A 15,446-nucleotide genomic window follows, 5' to 3' on the forward strand; every position below is an offset into this window, starting at 1 on the left:
TCTATCAATTCTCTAGGACTATTGTAAAAGAAAAATGAGACCCTACTATCTGATGAGCCTCCACAAATAAAATTCATCTTAACCATGGAAATTAACATCATCAGAAATACTAAGAAAAGTGAATTTGACCACTAGCTGCTATAAGACTCAGCCCAATGTGGACAATAATTGTTCATTTTCCTCACTGCTGCTAAATGGAAAAACTGTTCCTTGTCAGATTTTTTTAAAAAACAAATAATGAAACAGCAAGCAATGATGAAAACAAATCCAAACACTAAAAATGACCCACAATGTTCAAAAGTTAGCATTTATACCTAGGAGTTGCTCATTAAAAAGCTTGAATATAGAGCAAGATTAGGATATCCTTACTTCAACTTAATTATTAGAATATTATCATTATCTTAAGGGAATAATTAATATTTCTAAGTCAGATTAAAAGGCATCTGTACATTTGCGAATGCATAATACATAAGATGTCATGCATATTAATTTAAAGACAAAACAGGCCCTCACTAAAATGTGTGTTTTCAGGAAGTTTGAGTTTATTCTTTCTCATTGATAGACCAGTAGATTTTAGTTAGAACAAGAAAGAGGTTCTCAGTGGTTTGTGAGTGTCTGAGCATTCTAAATATTGATATTGAAAGTGTTATTCTATTTGACAGGTACAATATGGCTTCAGGTCAGCACAGGGAAATCAGCCTTGGATTGGTTTATTTTTTGAGTTTTCATACTGAGGAGCAAATCACTACTGTATTTTGATAGAAGTTCTTTGGATTCAAGACTTTTGAAAGAAATTGACTGCCACATGCTTCAGAGGGTTTAAATCAAAATGCTTATATTTATGTAAAGTAAAATTATAACATTTAGAGAAAATCCTAAGGAATCCACCAAAAAGAGTAATGCTCCTAGACTAGTACAAGATTGCAAGTTACACAATCCACATGTCAAAACCGATTACTTGCATTTCTACATAATTGAAATACATACACAGAGAGAAAAATTGAGAACATTTTATTTACTTTGTATTCAAAATTCTATATGTGTTTCTGTGAGTGTAATCTTACAAAGATGTGTGAATATGAATATACATTTGCAGTACTGAAGTTTGAACTCAAAATCGTAGGAGGCAGGCACAATACCATTTGTGCTATACCTCTAGTAGAATGCAATTAATAGTAAAAATAAAATATTTAAGATTAAATTTAGCAACAGATCTGTAAAACTTATACTTTGAAAACTATAAAACATCAAAGATCTTAAAAATCCAGAAAGATATCCCATGTTTATGGACCAGAAGGTTGAATATTAGTAAAAGGGCAATATACTCCAAATCAATCCAGAAATTCAGTGAAATTGCTATAAAACTCCTTTCTGACTCCATTGTAGAAATGGATACGATGATTATAAAATTCATCTGAGGATTGAGGTTGGATGGCAGCCCAGGCAGGAAAGTTGTGAGACTGTTAATCTTCAATTAATCACAGAAAAAGCCAAAAGTAGCTCTACGGCTCAAAATGGTAGAGTGCTATACTTAAACAAAAGAAGGGCAGGACCTGTGCCCAGGCTCAGAGTTTAAGCCCCTGGACCAGGGGAAAAAAAAGTTCATACAAAAATTCAAGGGAACCAGAATAGATGTGTTCGTCTTTTGAAAAGAACAGTATAGTATTGTTCTCACATGTTCCATTAGTAAATTTTACTACAAAACAATAGTAATCAAGACAATGTGATACTGGCACTAGATAGGCATATACTGTAGACCCATAGAATAGAATTGAGACTCTAGGAATAAATGATGCATCGAAGTTCAATTGTCTTTCAATGACATGTTAAGGCCACTAAATGGAGAAAGGCTAGTCTTTTCAAGAAATGATTCTAGGTCCACTTACATGCAAAAGAAATTATTTCTGAACCCTATCTTATATCATCTACAAAAAGTAATTTAAAGTAGATAAAGTAAGAGAATTAAAAACTGCAAATCTACTAGAAGAAAATACAGAAACTAAATCTTCCTGACTAAGTATCTTCTTGAATGATCTAAAAGAATACAATAAAAATCAAACTTCATTAAAATTGTTTTGTTTCATAGGACTCTATCAGAAAATGAAACAACACATAGCAGGATGGGAAGATATATAAATGACCTGCCAATACATAAAAAGGAGCTAAAAATCTTTAACCATTTGGAGAATATAAATCAAACCCACACTGTGGTTCATATCCATTTAGATGGCGATGCAAAAATCTCAGTTAATAATTATTAGTGATAATAATGTGAAGAAATGAGAATCCTAACATAACACTCGTGATGATGTGAGATGGGGCAGGCACATTGAAGAAAACTCTGATGGTTTCTCAAAAAGTTCACATTTGGCCCATAACGCCAGTCATTATAATCCAATTAATAATGTAATAAAAATGATTTTTTAGTAAGAAATTTGATATTTGGAGGAGATTTGAGCACTTTGCGTCATCTTCCTTACAAAGCAAACTGTTTCTTTGATGAGGAACCTTGAAGATTACGTGAAATAACAACAGGTTTTAATTCAGCACAGTTGAAGTCACTGGCTGAATGTGTGCACCATTTTCAAGAGGTACCACCATCATGCCATGCCTGGCCACCTTCTTCAGTGGCTCCCAGGTAAAACTCTCCAAATGCTGTAAACATGAGCAACTACTAGTTTATTTCCAAACCTCTGAAAAGTGTCTTAATCTCCAAAAACTATCTAAGAAGCCCCAGTCACAAATACAATCTGTAATTTGGTGTAATCTTACAAAGAATACCAATTTCAATAAATGTAGAGGATTCTGAAATCTGGACTCAGTCTCTGGATTATCTGAGCCACAGTGTGCAAGTTCTGCTTTATGACATGAAGCATTTTAAGTGAATAAACACAGTAAGGCCACAAACCCTAATTAGTGAACTATCCATCAGTGATGTGGCCTGTAGATTACAAACTATAAATCTTGCTAGAATAAAAAGTCAATCTGAAGTCAACAAAGAAGAAGTCATGTAATTTCCAGATTCAGTATCTGATGTTGGTCTAATCAAAGACTCTAAAAAGCAGAAACTAAGCTATGATGTAAGACCTGGTTAATGACATCTAGCCCTTTCCTTTATTTTTAGTTTTTTTTTAATGTAAAGAGCTCACAAGACAACTTTTGATTCTAGGTCTAGAACAAGCTAATGGTGGCATTAGACAAATTATAAAATCACTTCTTTTAATAGCATGAAATAGTAGATTTTTTAAAACCACAACTGTATTTTGGTGAACAGGATTTTTCCTCACTGGAATCCACCCCAGAGAGAACAGTTTGCTTCCAAGATGGGTTAGAGAGGCAAGAATGGGAAATTTCTGTGAGAGGCCAGGAAGGAGAATCTCTGGAAAGAGCTATTTTTAAGATACACCATAAAAAAGAGAGGAGAGACGTTAGTGTTGTGTTACATATTATGGTGATGCAACAATAATTTAAAATGTAGATCCTTAGTAAAATTGGCAAACAAAGCATAGCACTTTTTAAAAAAACTTCTTGAAATAGAAAAGTGGTGGTAGTAGCCAATTTCATAAAGAGATAAAGTTTGGAAAAATTCTGCAGTGACTAAGTATTTAGGGGTAGTGTGTGTGTGTGTGTGTGTGTGTGTGTGTGTGTGTGTGTGTGTGTGTGTGGTGTGTGTGTGTGTGTGTGTGTGTGTGTGTATGTTTGGAGCAGGTCCTTGATTGTGAATCAGAAAAATACACAAATTGATGGCATTATCTATACTAGAAACTTGCAATTGCTTTGCAGAAATAGAAGTAATAACATTTATATTTGTTGAACAAAAAGCTACCAAAAAAACAAACACACACACACACAAAAGTTGAACTCTAAACAAAATAAGAGTTCTCATTGGAATAGCCAAAGATGAAATCTTGGAAGCAATACATTTCCAAATAAGGTAAGATCAGTATGTCAGAAAGAGTGGGTTATGGGTGTTTTCTGAGAGGACCAAACAGAATTATAGGGAGACTTAGTAGAAGGTCTGTGAAAAGTCAGAAGCATGCACGTGTGCAAAGTCATGCCAAAGAGGGAGGAATAAGAGATGAAATAAGTTACAGAAGAGTAGGTTTTACAGGCTTTTGAAGATCAGGCAGCTTGTGCTTGGGGAAGCATGTAAAGAAAAACCAATGCACAATGTTGAGTAGGGATGACATGGTAAAAATGTTTGAATGCCTTGATGGTTATAAAAAGTCCCATGATGGACTGTTAAAAGGACAGTCACTCCAGGAAGTGAATACTTGAAAGGAGTGTGGTGGGGTCAAGGGCAAAGGAATAGACTAAAATGAAAAGAAGAAGAAGGGGCAAATACAGTTAAGAATCCAGTGTATATCCTACAAAATTAAGAAGAATGAGGGAATGGATGGGTAAGGAAGGGATGGGTGAGAATATTAGAAGTGGTGCCATTGATCAAGATATATTGTATTCATAAAATTACTCTTTTGCATGAAATTGCAGAGCTTCTGTATGGCAAAGGACATAGCTAGCAAGATAAACAGAAAGCCCCCAGATTGGGAGATCATCACTAGCCATACAATGGACATGGGTCTCATATCTAAAAATATACTTATAACTCAAAAAATTAAATCCCTCAAAAACAAATCCTCAAAGAAACAACCGCCGATTAATAAGTGGGCTAAAGACTTAAAGAGAGAGAATTCTCTGAAGGGGAAAAAAGAATGGCCAACAGACGCATGAAGAAATGCTCAATTTCTCTAGCCATAAAAGAAATGCAAATCAAGACAACATTTAGACTCCACCTCACCCCAGTTAGAAAGGCTATAATCAAGAAATCTAATAACAACAGATGCTGGAGGGGATGTGGACAGAAGGGAACCCTACTGCATTGTTGGTGGGAGTGTAAACTTGTTCAACCACTTTGGAAAGCAGTATGGAAGTGCCTCAAAAGACTCCACATAGAGCTCCCCTATGACCCAGCAATCCTACTTTTAGGCATTTACCCAAATGATCACAAGCAAGGCCATACGCTACCAGCACAACTATGTTTATCACAGCATTATTCACCATAGCTAAGATATGGAACCAACCCAGATGCCCCTCAGTGGATGAATGGATCAAGAAAATGTAGTAAACAATGGAATTCTATGCCTCTATCAGAAAGAATGACACTGCCCCATTTGTTAGGAAAGGGAAAGACTTGAACTAATCATATTAAGTGAAGCAAGCCAGGCTCAAAGAAACATAAGTCACATGGTTTTCCTTATTTGCAATAACTAGTATATGTCTAGGACAAGCAGAAAAGCTCAAAAGCTATGTACCATATATGACCATAAAAGCTGATGCTAAGTGAAATGAAGAGGCCACCAATATAGGGACACTGTTGTTTTTAATGTATTTATAACGTACTGTGTGATTTTTTTGTTTCTTTTGTAAGTTCTTCCCCCATGGTATAACCCCTGTTTTCACTGTATTTGATTTCAGTGCCCTCTATCTTGTATATACATTTTTCTAATTTGGAGAGGGGGAGGGAAATACCAAAATGATGAAATAAGGGGCTGGGAAGGTGGCTCAGTGGTAGAGCGCTTGCCTTACATGCATGAGGCCCTGGGTTCAATTCCTCAGCATCATATAAGCAGAAAAAAAAGGCACAAGTGGCGCTGTGGCTCAAGTGGTAGAGTGCTAGTCTTGAGCTGAATTGCTGAGGGACAGCGCCCAGGCCCAGAGTTCAGGCCCAGGACCAGATTCCCCCCCCCCAAAAAAAAATGCTGAAATAAGGATACATGTTGACCCATTATAACAATATGATGTACAAGATACTATGTTGAAAATGAACTTTACAACTTTAGGGAGAAGAGCAAGGGAAGGGATGTTAGGGAAAAACAAAGGAGGAGGTAACAATGTTCAATAGGAAATGTACTCATTACCTTACTCATGTAACTGTAACTCCTCTATACAGTATTTTTACAATAAAAATATATACAAAAAAGAGGAAATATACTCATTACCTTACTCATGTATTTGTAACCCCTCTGTACAGTATCTTTACAATAAAAATATATATTTAAATGACTCCTTTGTGCAACTACATAAAGATAATATTTTTTAAAAAGCATAGACACTATTTGTAAGAATCAAAACCAGAGATAAAAAATACAAAATAATTCATAAACTAGAAATAGGTTTGAGTTCAGCATAATCTGAGACTAGACATGCAAAACTAGAAACTAACATTTTCATTTTCATTTATTTTTCTTTCAGTATACTTTGTGCCCCATTCATCCAGCAAAGCAGGAATTATTATTTACATATAAGACGACAAAAGTAAGGGAAGGGAATTAAGGCAATGAAAAATTGTGAAGCAAACAATCAGGCCATTAAATGGTAGAGCACAGCTCTTCATCATTTGTCCAGTCTGGGCACAACAATTGGAATTACTGACTTCTTTGCAAGGAACTAAGTGGCTCAGCTGTGAAAGAAAGCAGTCTGATCTCTTCTGCTACCATCAGAATAAAATAGCCACAGAAAAAGAAAATATTTCTTACATGCATTTGACATCATAAGAAAACCAAATAAGCAATCTCTTAATTTCATTAAAAGTTAATTTCTTAATTTCATTAAAGAGGACTGAAGAGTTTTTTTAACTTTAAGAAATATATTTCCAAATATCTTAGGAAATATATTACAGAAGCTCTTAATTGTCATGGGGCTATTATAATAATTCTATAAGGTTCAAGCACTAGTTATCATACCCAAATGAACCCCGCTTCATAAAGTGTCCCATTTCTAGTTGACCACTACATCCTTCCAAGTACCATATTGCACACAGATTTTCATAACTCTTAACACTCAAATCAATAATATTTTAAGAAATCTGGAGGGAAATAAATTTACTGCTTCTCGAGATTCTTTTTTACTTTTAACAATATTCATTGTAAGAAAAAAATCTTATATTGAACTTAATTCAGAGTTGCAATTTTGGTCCTTGATTCTTATAAGTTTAGTGGAAATAAAAAACCTCTTGACACCCATAAACTTTAATAACATCTATTACTTATTAAGTACTTACTTGGCACTGGGATAAAAGCTTTACAAATTATCTTATTCAATCTCCATGCAGCAAGTAAAAAACAAATATTCTTATTGTTCTCATTTCACTGAAGAATAAATTGAACCTTGAGATAACAGTTTTGTTCACCATCTCTCAAGTAGGAAATGGAAGAGCTAGCATTGTTGTGTTCTTTGCCATTCTTAAACTTGAGGAATTTAGTAGCCATAGGAATTTTCTCTTAGCATTGTCATTGCTATTCCTAAATACTGATGGTTTCCAAATCATATAACTTGATTTCCAAGGACCAGACTTGATGATGCTACACCCAAAAGCATTATGCACTGAGTAGAAACTATACTTCATATTTTACTTTTTTCCCACTGCCAGCAACATGCACTTATACTCTGTTCAAACATGGATATTGCATCAAGCCATAGATTCCAGTCAAAGAAGGGATCACAAGAGTAGGGTAAGTGGCCAGTACTCTACAGGTTACTGTGTTGCTAAGCTATGATGTTCAGTATGTTGGGCATATTAAACACATTTTCAAAACAAGTACAGAGGTATTTAGGGGGATGTTCTCTATGGCCAATCAAGGAACATCTGTAGTCTCAATCACTTTTCTAGTTTCCTGAACCATTTAATCATTTTTAACTCTATTTCAAAACCATTTCAACATTCTCATATCTACTTTATGGGAAACTCACTTAAACTTCCTAATAAAGATTATTTTTATGGGTTTTAACTTTTATGTTCTTATTTGAGGATCCTACCTGCATTAATTACTTAATAATAGGGTTTTATAACTAAAACATGTCTAATAAACTATCGTAAGTTTTAGAACATTTTTAAGAACAAAGCTAATATTGAAATTCTCACTAGGAGATGGTGATGTGGGCCTAACACAGCCAAATCACATCTCAAAACACAGCCAAATCACATCTCAAAACAAATAACATCAACAGTTAAAATACAACCACAGTTTCACTTTGTAAAGCATCAAGACATTACATAATCCAATCTTCTCATTTTATACTTAAAAATACTGAGATTATTTCTTTATGTGGACCCAATCAAAATGAAAGGTGTGGTACAATTTAATGTCATTGTTCATTTAACTAAGATTTTAAAATACCTGATATGACACATAAAAATTCATTTCAAAAGGGATATAAACTTCCATTCCATGTACCTTTAATTTTTTTTACTTTTTTTTTTTGCCAGCCCTGGGGCTAGAACTCAGAGCCTGGGCACTGCCCTGAGCTTCTTTTGGTCAAGGCTAGCACACTACCACTTGAGCCATAGCTCCACTTCCAACTTTTTGGGTAATTTATTGGAGATAAAAGTTTCATGCAAACTGGGAGCCAGTGGCTCATGCCTGTAATGCTCGCTACTCAGGAGGCTGAGATCTGAGGATCAGGTTTAAAGCCAGCTCTGGCAGGAAGTCCGTGAGACTCTTATGACCAATAAACCACTAGAAAACCAGAAGTGGCCCTGTGGCTCAAGCGGTAGAGCGCTTGCCTTGAGCTGAAGAGCTGAGGGATAGTGCCCAAGCCCAGAGTTCAAGCCCCACGACCGAGTTAAAAAAAATAAAATAAAGTTTCATGCATTTTCCTGCCCAGGCTGGCTTTGGATCGTGATCTTCAGATCTCCGTGTCCTCAGTAGCTAGGATCACAGGCATTGAGCCACCAGTGCCCAGTTATCCATGTACTTTGTAATACCCTTTGGATACTATCAACATTATTGAACTCAAACTTGTTTTTAAAGTCCTCTAACCCAGAGAGAGGAAAATTGATCCATCCCAAGTCAAGGAACCTTTAAGCATCATAAAGGATGCTGTATCAGGAGTGGTTTCACATCCCTAATAAGTAGAAGAGTATATATCACAGTATTCTTAACTGTATTCATTGCTCTGAATATCAACATGTAAAAATAGATCAGAGAAGAAACATGAGACCCAGCTACTTCTGGGCCAGTTCAGAATTTATAGTGGAGCTGCGTGGAATTTATCAATACCTAGATTCACAGTGATTTGTCATCACAAGGTGTTACATGAAGTTCTCACTAGAATAGATACCACCTTACTACTATTTTTAATGTACCAAAAGTATATTGGAAGCAATCCAAGAGCAACAGGACTGCAAGAAAACCATCGTAAGGAAAGACATTTCTAAACTGCAGAATCCTTTACACATTCCTTCCTCCCTTTAAACTTACATTTACCAGAAAATCATGGTCACTTAAATAAGGAACTGCTGTGTAGAATTCAAGTAAGCACTACTGAAATGAGCTTCTAGTCTTTCCTCAGTTTTCTTAGTATAAATAGAGCTACAGAAGAATCAGTGGGAGCAGGTGGGAGGAGGAAAGGACAAAATAATGAGGTAGAATATGATAGAAATACCATATATATTTACAGATTTGAAAATAGCAGAAGTATAGTGTTGTGTGAGTGTGTGTGTGTGTGTGTGTGTGTGTGTGTGTGTGTGTGTGTGTGTGTGTACATAGCATAATGAAATCCACTAGCGACTATTAAAGGAATGGAGGAGGGGAACCAAGGAAGAGTAATAAAGGGGGTGAATTTGATCAAAACACAATATAGGCATGTATGGAATTATCACAGTGAAATCACTTTGTGCAGTTCTTTTACACCAGTAAAAGAATTTGCAAAGAAGCTTAAACATCTTACCATCCAGATGATCCACATAACAATACACATCATAGGTTTCCTGAGGAGAACGGAATCCGTAAGTCCTGACCCCTTCCTTTCCCATCATGTCTCCATAGCAGCCTTCTCGAGGGGCCCGGATGGGATATCTGAAGAGGATAAAAATTTGTAAGTGGCATATCTTCTTATAAAGAGATGAATAAATTGAAGGCCCACACCTCCAAATCTCTCACCTAACACTTCGATCAGATAGCCAGCCTGCATCACACTGTTCAAATCCATCTTCATAGGCAGCAAAAAGCTGGTCTGGGGATGCTATGACTGCCCCAATGTCCAAGCAAGCCTTCTTAGCAGTCTCAAAATTTAGAGTATACCTACTAGTTGCAGCCCTGTAGTGAAACACAACCCCTGCGAAGGCAATAGCAAACATTTTTCAGGTAGTTCCCAATCTCTTAAATTACTGTGCAAAATTCTCATGGAAGTAATATATTCAATTAATTGGTAACAGTAATAATATCATCTTTCTTTCTATGTAAAAAAGCATGTTTACATAAAAAACTTCAAAATATCATTTATCTAATTGTCCATTAGAACATTTCCTAGCCGTGAACTTATTGCTAACATGTGTAAGTAGGAGATTTAGGTTGCTAAATCCTAGTAATAAAATTAAATGATATTAAGCCATATCACTTAAGACTATTTTTGTTGTTAATTGGAATTAATTGTGATTTCCAAGGTTGTTTTTTTTTTACTTTTCTCTGTTGCCTACTAATTCTCGTGGGGTTGAGAGAAACTCTAACTTCTGACTCTCACATTACATCTCCCACACATCCATCTCTCAGTTCCAAGACATGTATGTTAATGAAGTAATGGCAGGAAATACGAGCCAAATCTCATAGCTAAGTACCATATGATCATGATCATCACAAAGGGACCAGTACAGGTAGCAAGTAGATGTACTGACAACTTTTTTTTTTTCTAGTTTTTGGTCTTTCACTACTCTTTCTAACACTTCCCTAAAATTGTCAGGAAGTATATCTGCTATCTGGTAACTAGAAATAGTTCTAGTGATCTATAAAAGTTAAGATAGAACTTGAGTGGTTGTACATTTTGCTTGATCAGTGCTTCCAATAATCTTTTCAGTAATTAAAAATCGTTCACATGTCCTGAAGATCGACAGTAAGGAGGGGACAAGGAGCCGTTCTTGAAGGCAGGGAAGATCAATTTGTGTAAGTATCTGCAATTGTTGGAATAATTTGAAGACCCCATGGGGCTAAGGAGATTAAGTGGGGGATTTTCATTGTTCCAGAGGAGCAAGAGACAAATTCATTGCTCATTCTTTAATGATGAAAAATTGTAGAAGTTAGCTCCTTTAGGATTTTGAAGAGATAAGAGTGGTATAAATTTGACTAATTAAATGATAAAAAGGTTAGAAGATCTCAGGACATTTAGTGGATACACAGACAACATGAAAACATATTTGTAGAAAATCAAACTAAAATTAGAATGTTCCAGGATGCGCTGTAGATTCGTTTGTTGTATCTGAAACCCCAAGTAGTTCCTTTCAACTAAACAATTAAAAGTTTGAATTTTAAAATCCCCCTTTTACATATTTCTAAAAGGTAAATATTTTATAGGAAAAGGGAGGTTTAGAAGAAAATCAGTTTCATCATGTCTGGATATTAGACTTTTGCTTAATGACTTGCCAAAACATTCTGCTTCCAAGAGCTACAACATTATGTGTGCACCCAATTAAAGTAATTTTTCTTTGCTTGGTCTCCCACCTTAAACTTAAGTGACACATACAGCACCACTAAGAAAAGAATAAAAATGAAATGTCTTGCTGCAAAACTTAGTGATTAACCTTAAATTTTTTTCACTTGATGATGATGATCCAATTCAAGTGTTTATTGAGACTTGGCCTTCTCAAGACTCTAAGCTATGTATTGTGGTATTCATTAAGGATCTTATTTATTCAATAAGTTATAATTTTAAATTTTTGAAAGTAAACTCTAAAATTTTAATAATAATACTAATAGCTCCTGGGATGTAATTCAATGATAGAACACTTAGCCTAGTAGCATAAGGGCCTGAATTTGAATCCACGCAACACAAAACAAACAAAATAAATGAATAAAAATTTGTAAGAAAGTGAGAAAGGAATACTGTTTTGTGTGTATGTGTTTATATGTATATATATATATGTGTGTGTGTGTATGTTTGTGTGTGTATATATGAAAATTCACCCACATCTGTAAAAAGTAACATGGAATGCACATCAGCTTTTATGGTCTTCAAAAGTGATCACTGACACATTTCAACACTGAAGCAAAAATTATTAAGCTATGTACTATGCTTTGAGGTCTTCATTAATTCCAGTCTTCTATACCATTGGAACCAATGAAATAGTTGCAGGAAAGGTCATCTTACATTGGCCTCTAAATTTAAACAGCTCAGTTCTGGTGACAAACATGGACTGTTGTGTTAATGATTATGTTTCTCCCTGGTCTAATCACCCAGCAACAATCGTTCCCAAGTCGCAGTTCACACTTCTGAACCAAGTGCTATACTGACCACTTTCTTATAGACTCGGAAAAAAAAAATCTTACCATCCACGGCAAGTGACACTGTGTCCTGAGTGTCTTCAATCCCATACATGACGTCACACCGGTAGACTCCTGCGTCACTAGCACGCAGTTTAACCACGGTGAGGGAGGCGTCGCCCACGTCCTCTGGATGCGTAGGCACTGACACTCTCCCTTTGTAGTCTTGACCAATTTTGATATTTCCATGCTGGGCCACAAGAACAGTAGTCTCCTTTAAATCTTTTCCACTTTTGTCCGCTTCGATCTTAGACCACTTGATTCTGAGAGATTCACTGGTGTTAGAGCCGGGTGGTAAGGTAGGCATGGTTGAAAAATGGCAAGGTAGGCTGACTCTTCCAGCCAGGGAGCCCTTAACGGAGCTTTTTTCTGCTTTGACTAAAAGAAAGAGAAAAAGGACAGATTGAACAATCCTGGGAAACCCAAACCAAGTCTGTTAAATACGTGATCAGACAGGAACCCCTTATGAGGGTTTAATTACATCTTTATTGTGGAAAAAAAATCAGAACCATTTTGCATACAGAGTAGCACACAATTTCATTCGTTTTCGAACGAAGATAAATAATGCACATGTCATATTGAAATAAGGAATTCACATTTATTTATCCTTTAGTGCTTAAAATTTTTAAAAATAAGTAATAAAATAAGACATTAGTAAGAGCAAGTAATCAGGAACTGAAGGAGAAGCACGTTTTAAAAGACTAGACGAGTGTTAGGAAAAATAGTTGAAAGTGAAAATTACTATTTACAAGTCAGAGAAAGCTTAAGATAACTGTCGCATTACCTTTGCAGAAATGAACATAAAATTTAAGTGAGAATGTCCTTTTCAAAGAGTTTCATAGGAATGAAGGAGTCTGATATTTGAAGGACCTTCTTTGGGCCCCATTCGACCAAAGGTTCCATTATAATGGCAAAACCAGCTGCAATCACTTTGCAATGAAATATTACCTCTCATTATATCCTGGGGGGAGGGAGGGGAACCCTCTTCTGTTCACTTAATTCTAAAAAAAAATACTTATTTTCTGTTTAAGCCCTTAAACTATTAGTGGCAAAGAATACACAGACTGTAACATAACACCACTGTGTACAAAAGGAAATGTCCTTTCATTCTTAATCATTTCCTTCTCTCCAGTACAGCTCCATCTTCCAAACACTTGATTAGGCTAGAAAATGTGTTAATAATAATAGAAAATAGAATTATTGTTAATGTACAAACAATGCCCACTTCATAAAAATATGAATGAGTTAATAGAAGCTTCCAGAGGAAGTGAAGTTGGGTTTTTTTTGTTACTGTTTTTGTTTGGTTTTGTTGTGAGGGGTTTGTTGTGGGTTTTTCTTTGGGGGGCAGGGGAATCAGATCTGAGGTTTGAACTCAGGTTTCCAGGCATTTCTTCAGCCAAAGAAATGTCTCCATCTCTCTCTTTCTTTCTTTCTTTCTTTCTTTCTTTCTTTCTTTCTTTCTTTCTTTCTTTCTTTCTTTCTTTCTTTCCTTTCTTTCCTTTCTTTCTTTCTTTCATTATTAGCTTTAAGTAGTTTTACAAGTGAGTTGCCATTTAACAAAGCAATTTATACAATATATCTTGATTAAGATTATCTCTACAACATACTCACCTATCCCTCCCCTACTTAACTCTTACCAAAATGATGTGCATTTAACTCTGTGATAGTTACTTAGATTTCTCCCACTTATAATACAGAGGGAATAATTCCATTTTTAATGCCTTTCTCAGCTTAGAAAATAAATTCTCCAGTTTAAGGGTTAAGTTTGAAGGGACAAACATGAAAGAAAGCCTAATCTAGCCAATAGGAAATTTATGAAAATCAGGACTTTTCCTAATGACTATGTTATTAATAATTATGTTATAATAACTATTTCCCAATGACTACTTATTGTTTTGGATATTTAAGATATATACAAGTAAATAATCTGATCTCACATAAATATATGTACCTGTAGAATCCACTCACTAAAATAAGATTAGCAAAAAGCTATGTAGTCATGCCTATTTGTGCATTAAATCTTGAGTCTTAAATCACTGAAGCATGAGAACTAAGTTCACTAAATCTAAATATTTTAAGAAAAAAATTTAGTAGTTGAGACTATAATGTATATAGACCATGAATGTGTTTTTTTTTTTAAATCTGTTACCCACAGGAACTTGCCTGAAATTCTGAAAAGTCTAGTAATAAAAATGTATCCTAACAAAAAAGTTCAGTGTTCCACCAGATGCTTTGTGGTCTAAATGAGTATAGTAAGGGAGAAAGCTCCAAGTAATGAATGATCAATTACTCCCCATTCTGTCCCTAGATTCTGCACAGTAAAAATGATGTAAATTCCATCTGTATATACAGAGAAGCGAGAAGGGGAGGGAAGACAGAAATGCTGGCCAAATAAAGATTTGATTGAGAATATGTGAATTTATGGCTTTCTTGATAAATATCATTACCTAGTTAATTCATTAGCTCAAATATGTGTATTCTGAGGTTTTTTTGTTTGTTTTCCTATTAGGGAAACATACAGAAGAATAAGAACAAGGTCCTCAAAGTTAAAACAGAACTACTAGGGAGATGACAGAGGGGAAAACTGGGAGAAGAATGAAGAAGAATAGATTAAGTGAATATGATCATAGTACATTTCACACATGTGTGGAAATAGCAAAATAAAACCTGTTATTTGTACAATTAATATATGCTCATGAAAATAAAATATTCAAGTGAAACCTAAGTAGGTAACTAAGGATTAAGACAGTTATACACGGAAAGATAGTATTTTTTAAAGAACTTTTTGTTTGTTAAAATAAAGCTAACTAGTAGATGAATTGTTCCTCAATTAGACTTTGAAAGGTGGGATCCCAGGGATGTCAGATAATGGTTCATACTAGTATCATTTCAACAGTAGAATATTGTTACATTTCCTGCTCTGAGCATTAAACTTTCCTTCTCATAAGATATCTTACTCCTGTCCTTAAATTTTTCCACTTTCGTTTTTCACAGGAAATATTTAACTTCTCCTGACCTTAACCCTAAATTAATTACAGGGATTAACCATGGTCATGGATTTACAAAGAGAAGGTCTGATATATAGATGTTACTCAACATTGTTGGTCATTACTATCATTCAAATAAACTACATGT

At 35.1% G+C, this 15,446-nt stretch overlaps 1 protein-coding gene across 3 annotated transcripts in view; it reads right to left on the minus strand.

Moving 5' to 3' along the window:
* Vcan (versican) overlaps positions 1 to 15,446 on the minus strand; it is a 98,634-nt gene that overhangs the window by 70,268 nt on the left and 12,920 nt on the right. For all 3 annotated transcript variants that reach the window (XM_070031144.1, XM_070031145.1, XM_070031143.1), the window contains exons 3-5: positions 12,318 to 12,689; positions 9,942 to 10,116; positions 9,730 to 9,857 (exon numbers count right to left, since the gene is read on the minus strand). In XM_070031144.1, the coding sequence (XP_069887245.1) occupies positions 9,730 to 9,857; positions 9,942 to 10,116; positions 12,318 to 12,689 (675 nt within the window). The remainder of the gene's footprint in view (positions 1 to 9,729; positions 9,858 to 9,941; positions 10,117 to 12,317; positions 12,690 to 15,446) is intronic.

Source organism: Dipodomys merriami, unplaced genomic scaffold (genome assembly GCF_024711535.1).
Source record: "Dipodomys merriami isolate MVZ:Mamm:240054 unplaced genomic scaffold, mDipMer1.0.p SCAF_20, whole genome shotgun sequence".
In the NCBI taxonomy this organism is placed as follows: Eukaryota; Metazoa; Chordata; class Mammalia; order Rodentia; family Heteromyidae; genus Dipodomys; species Dipodomys merriami.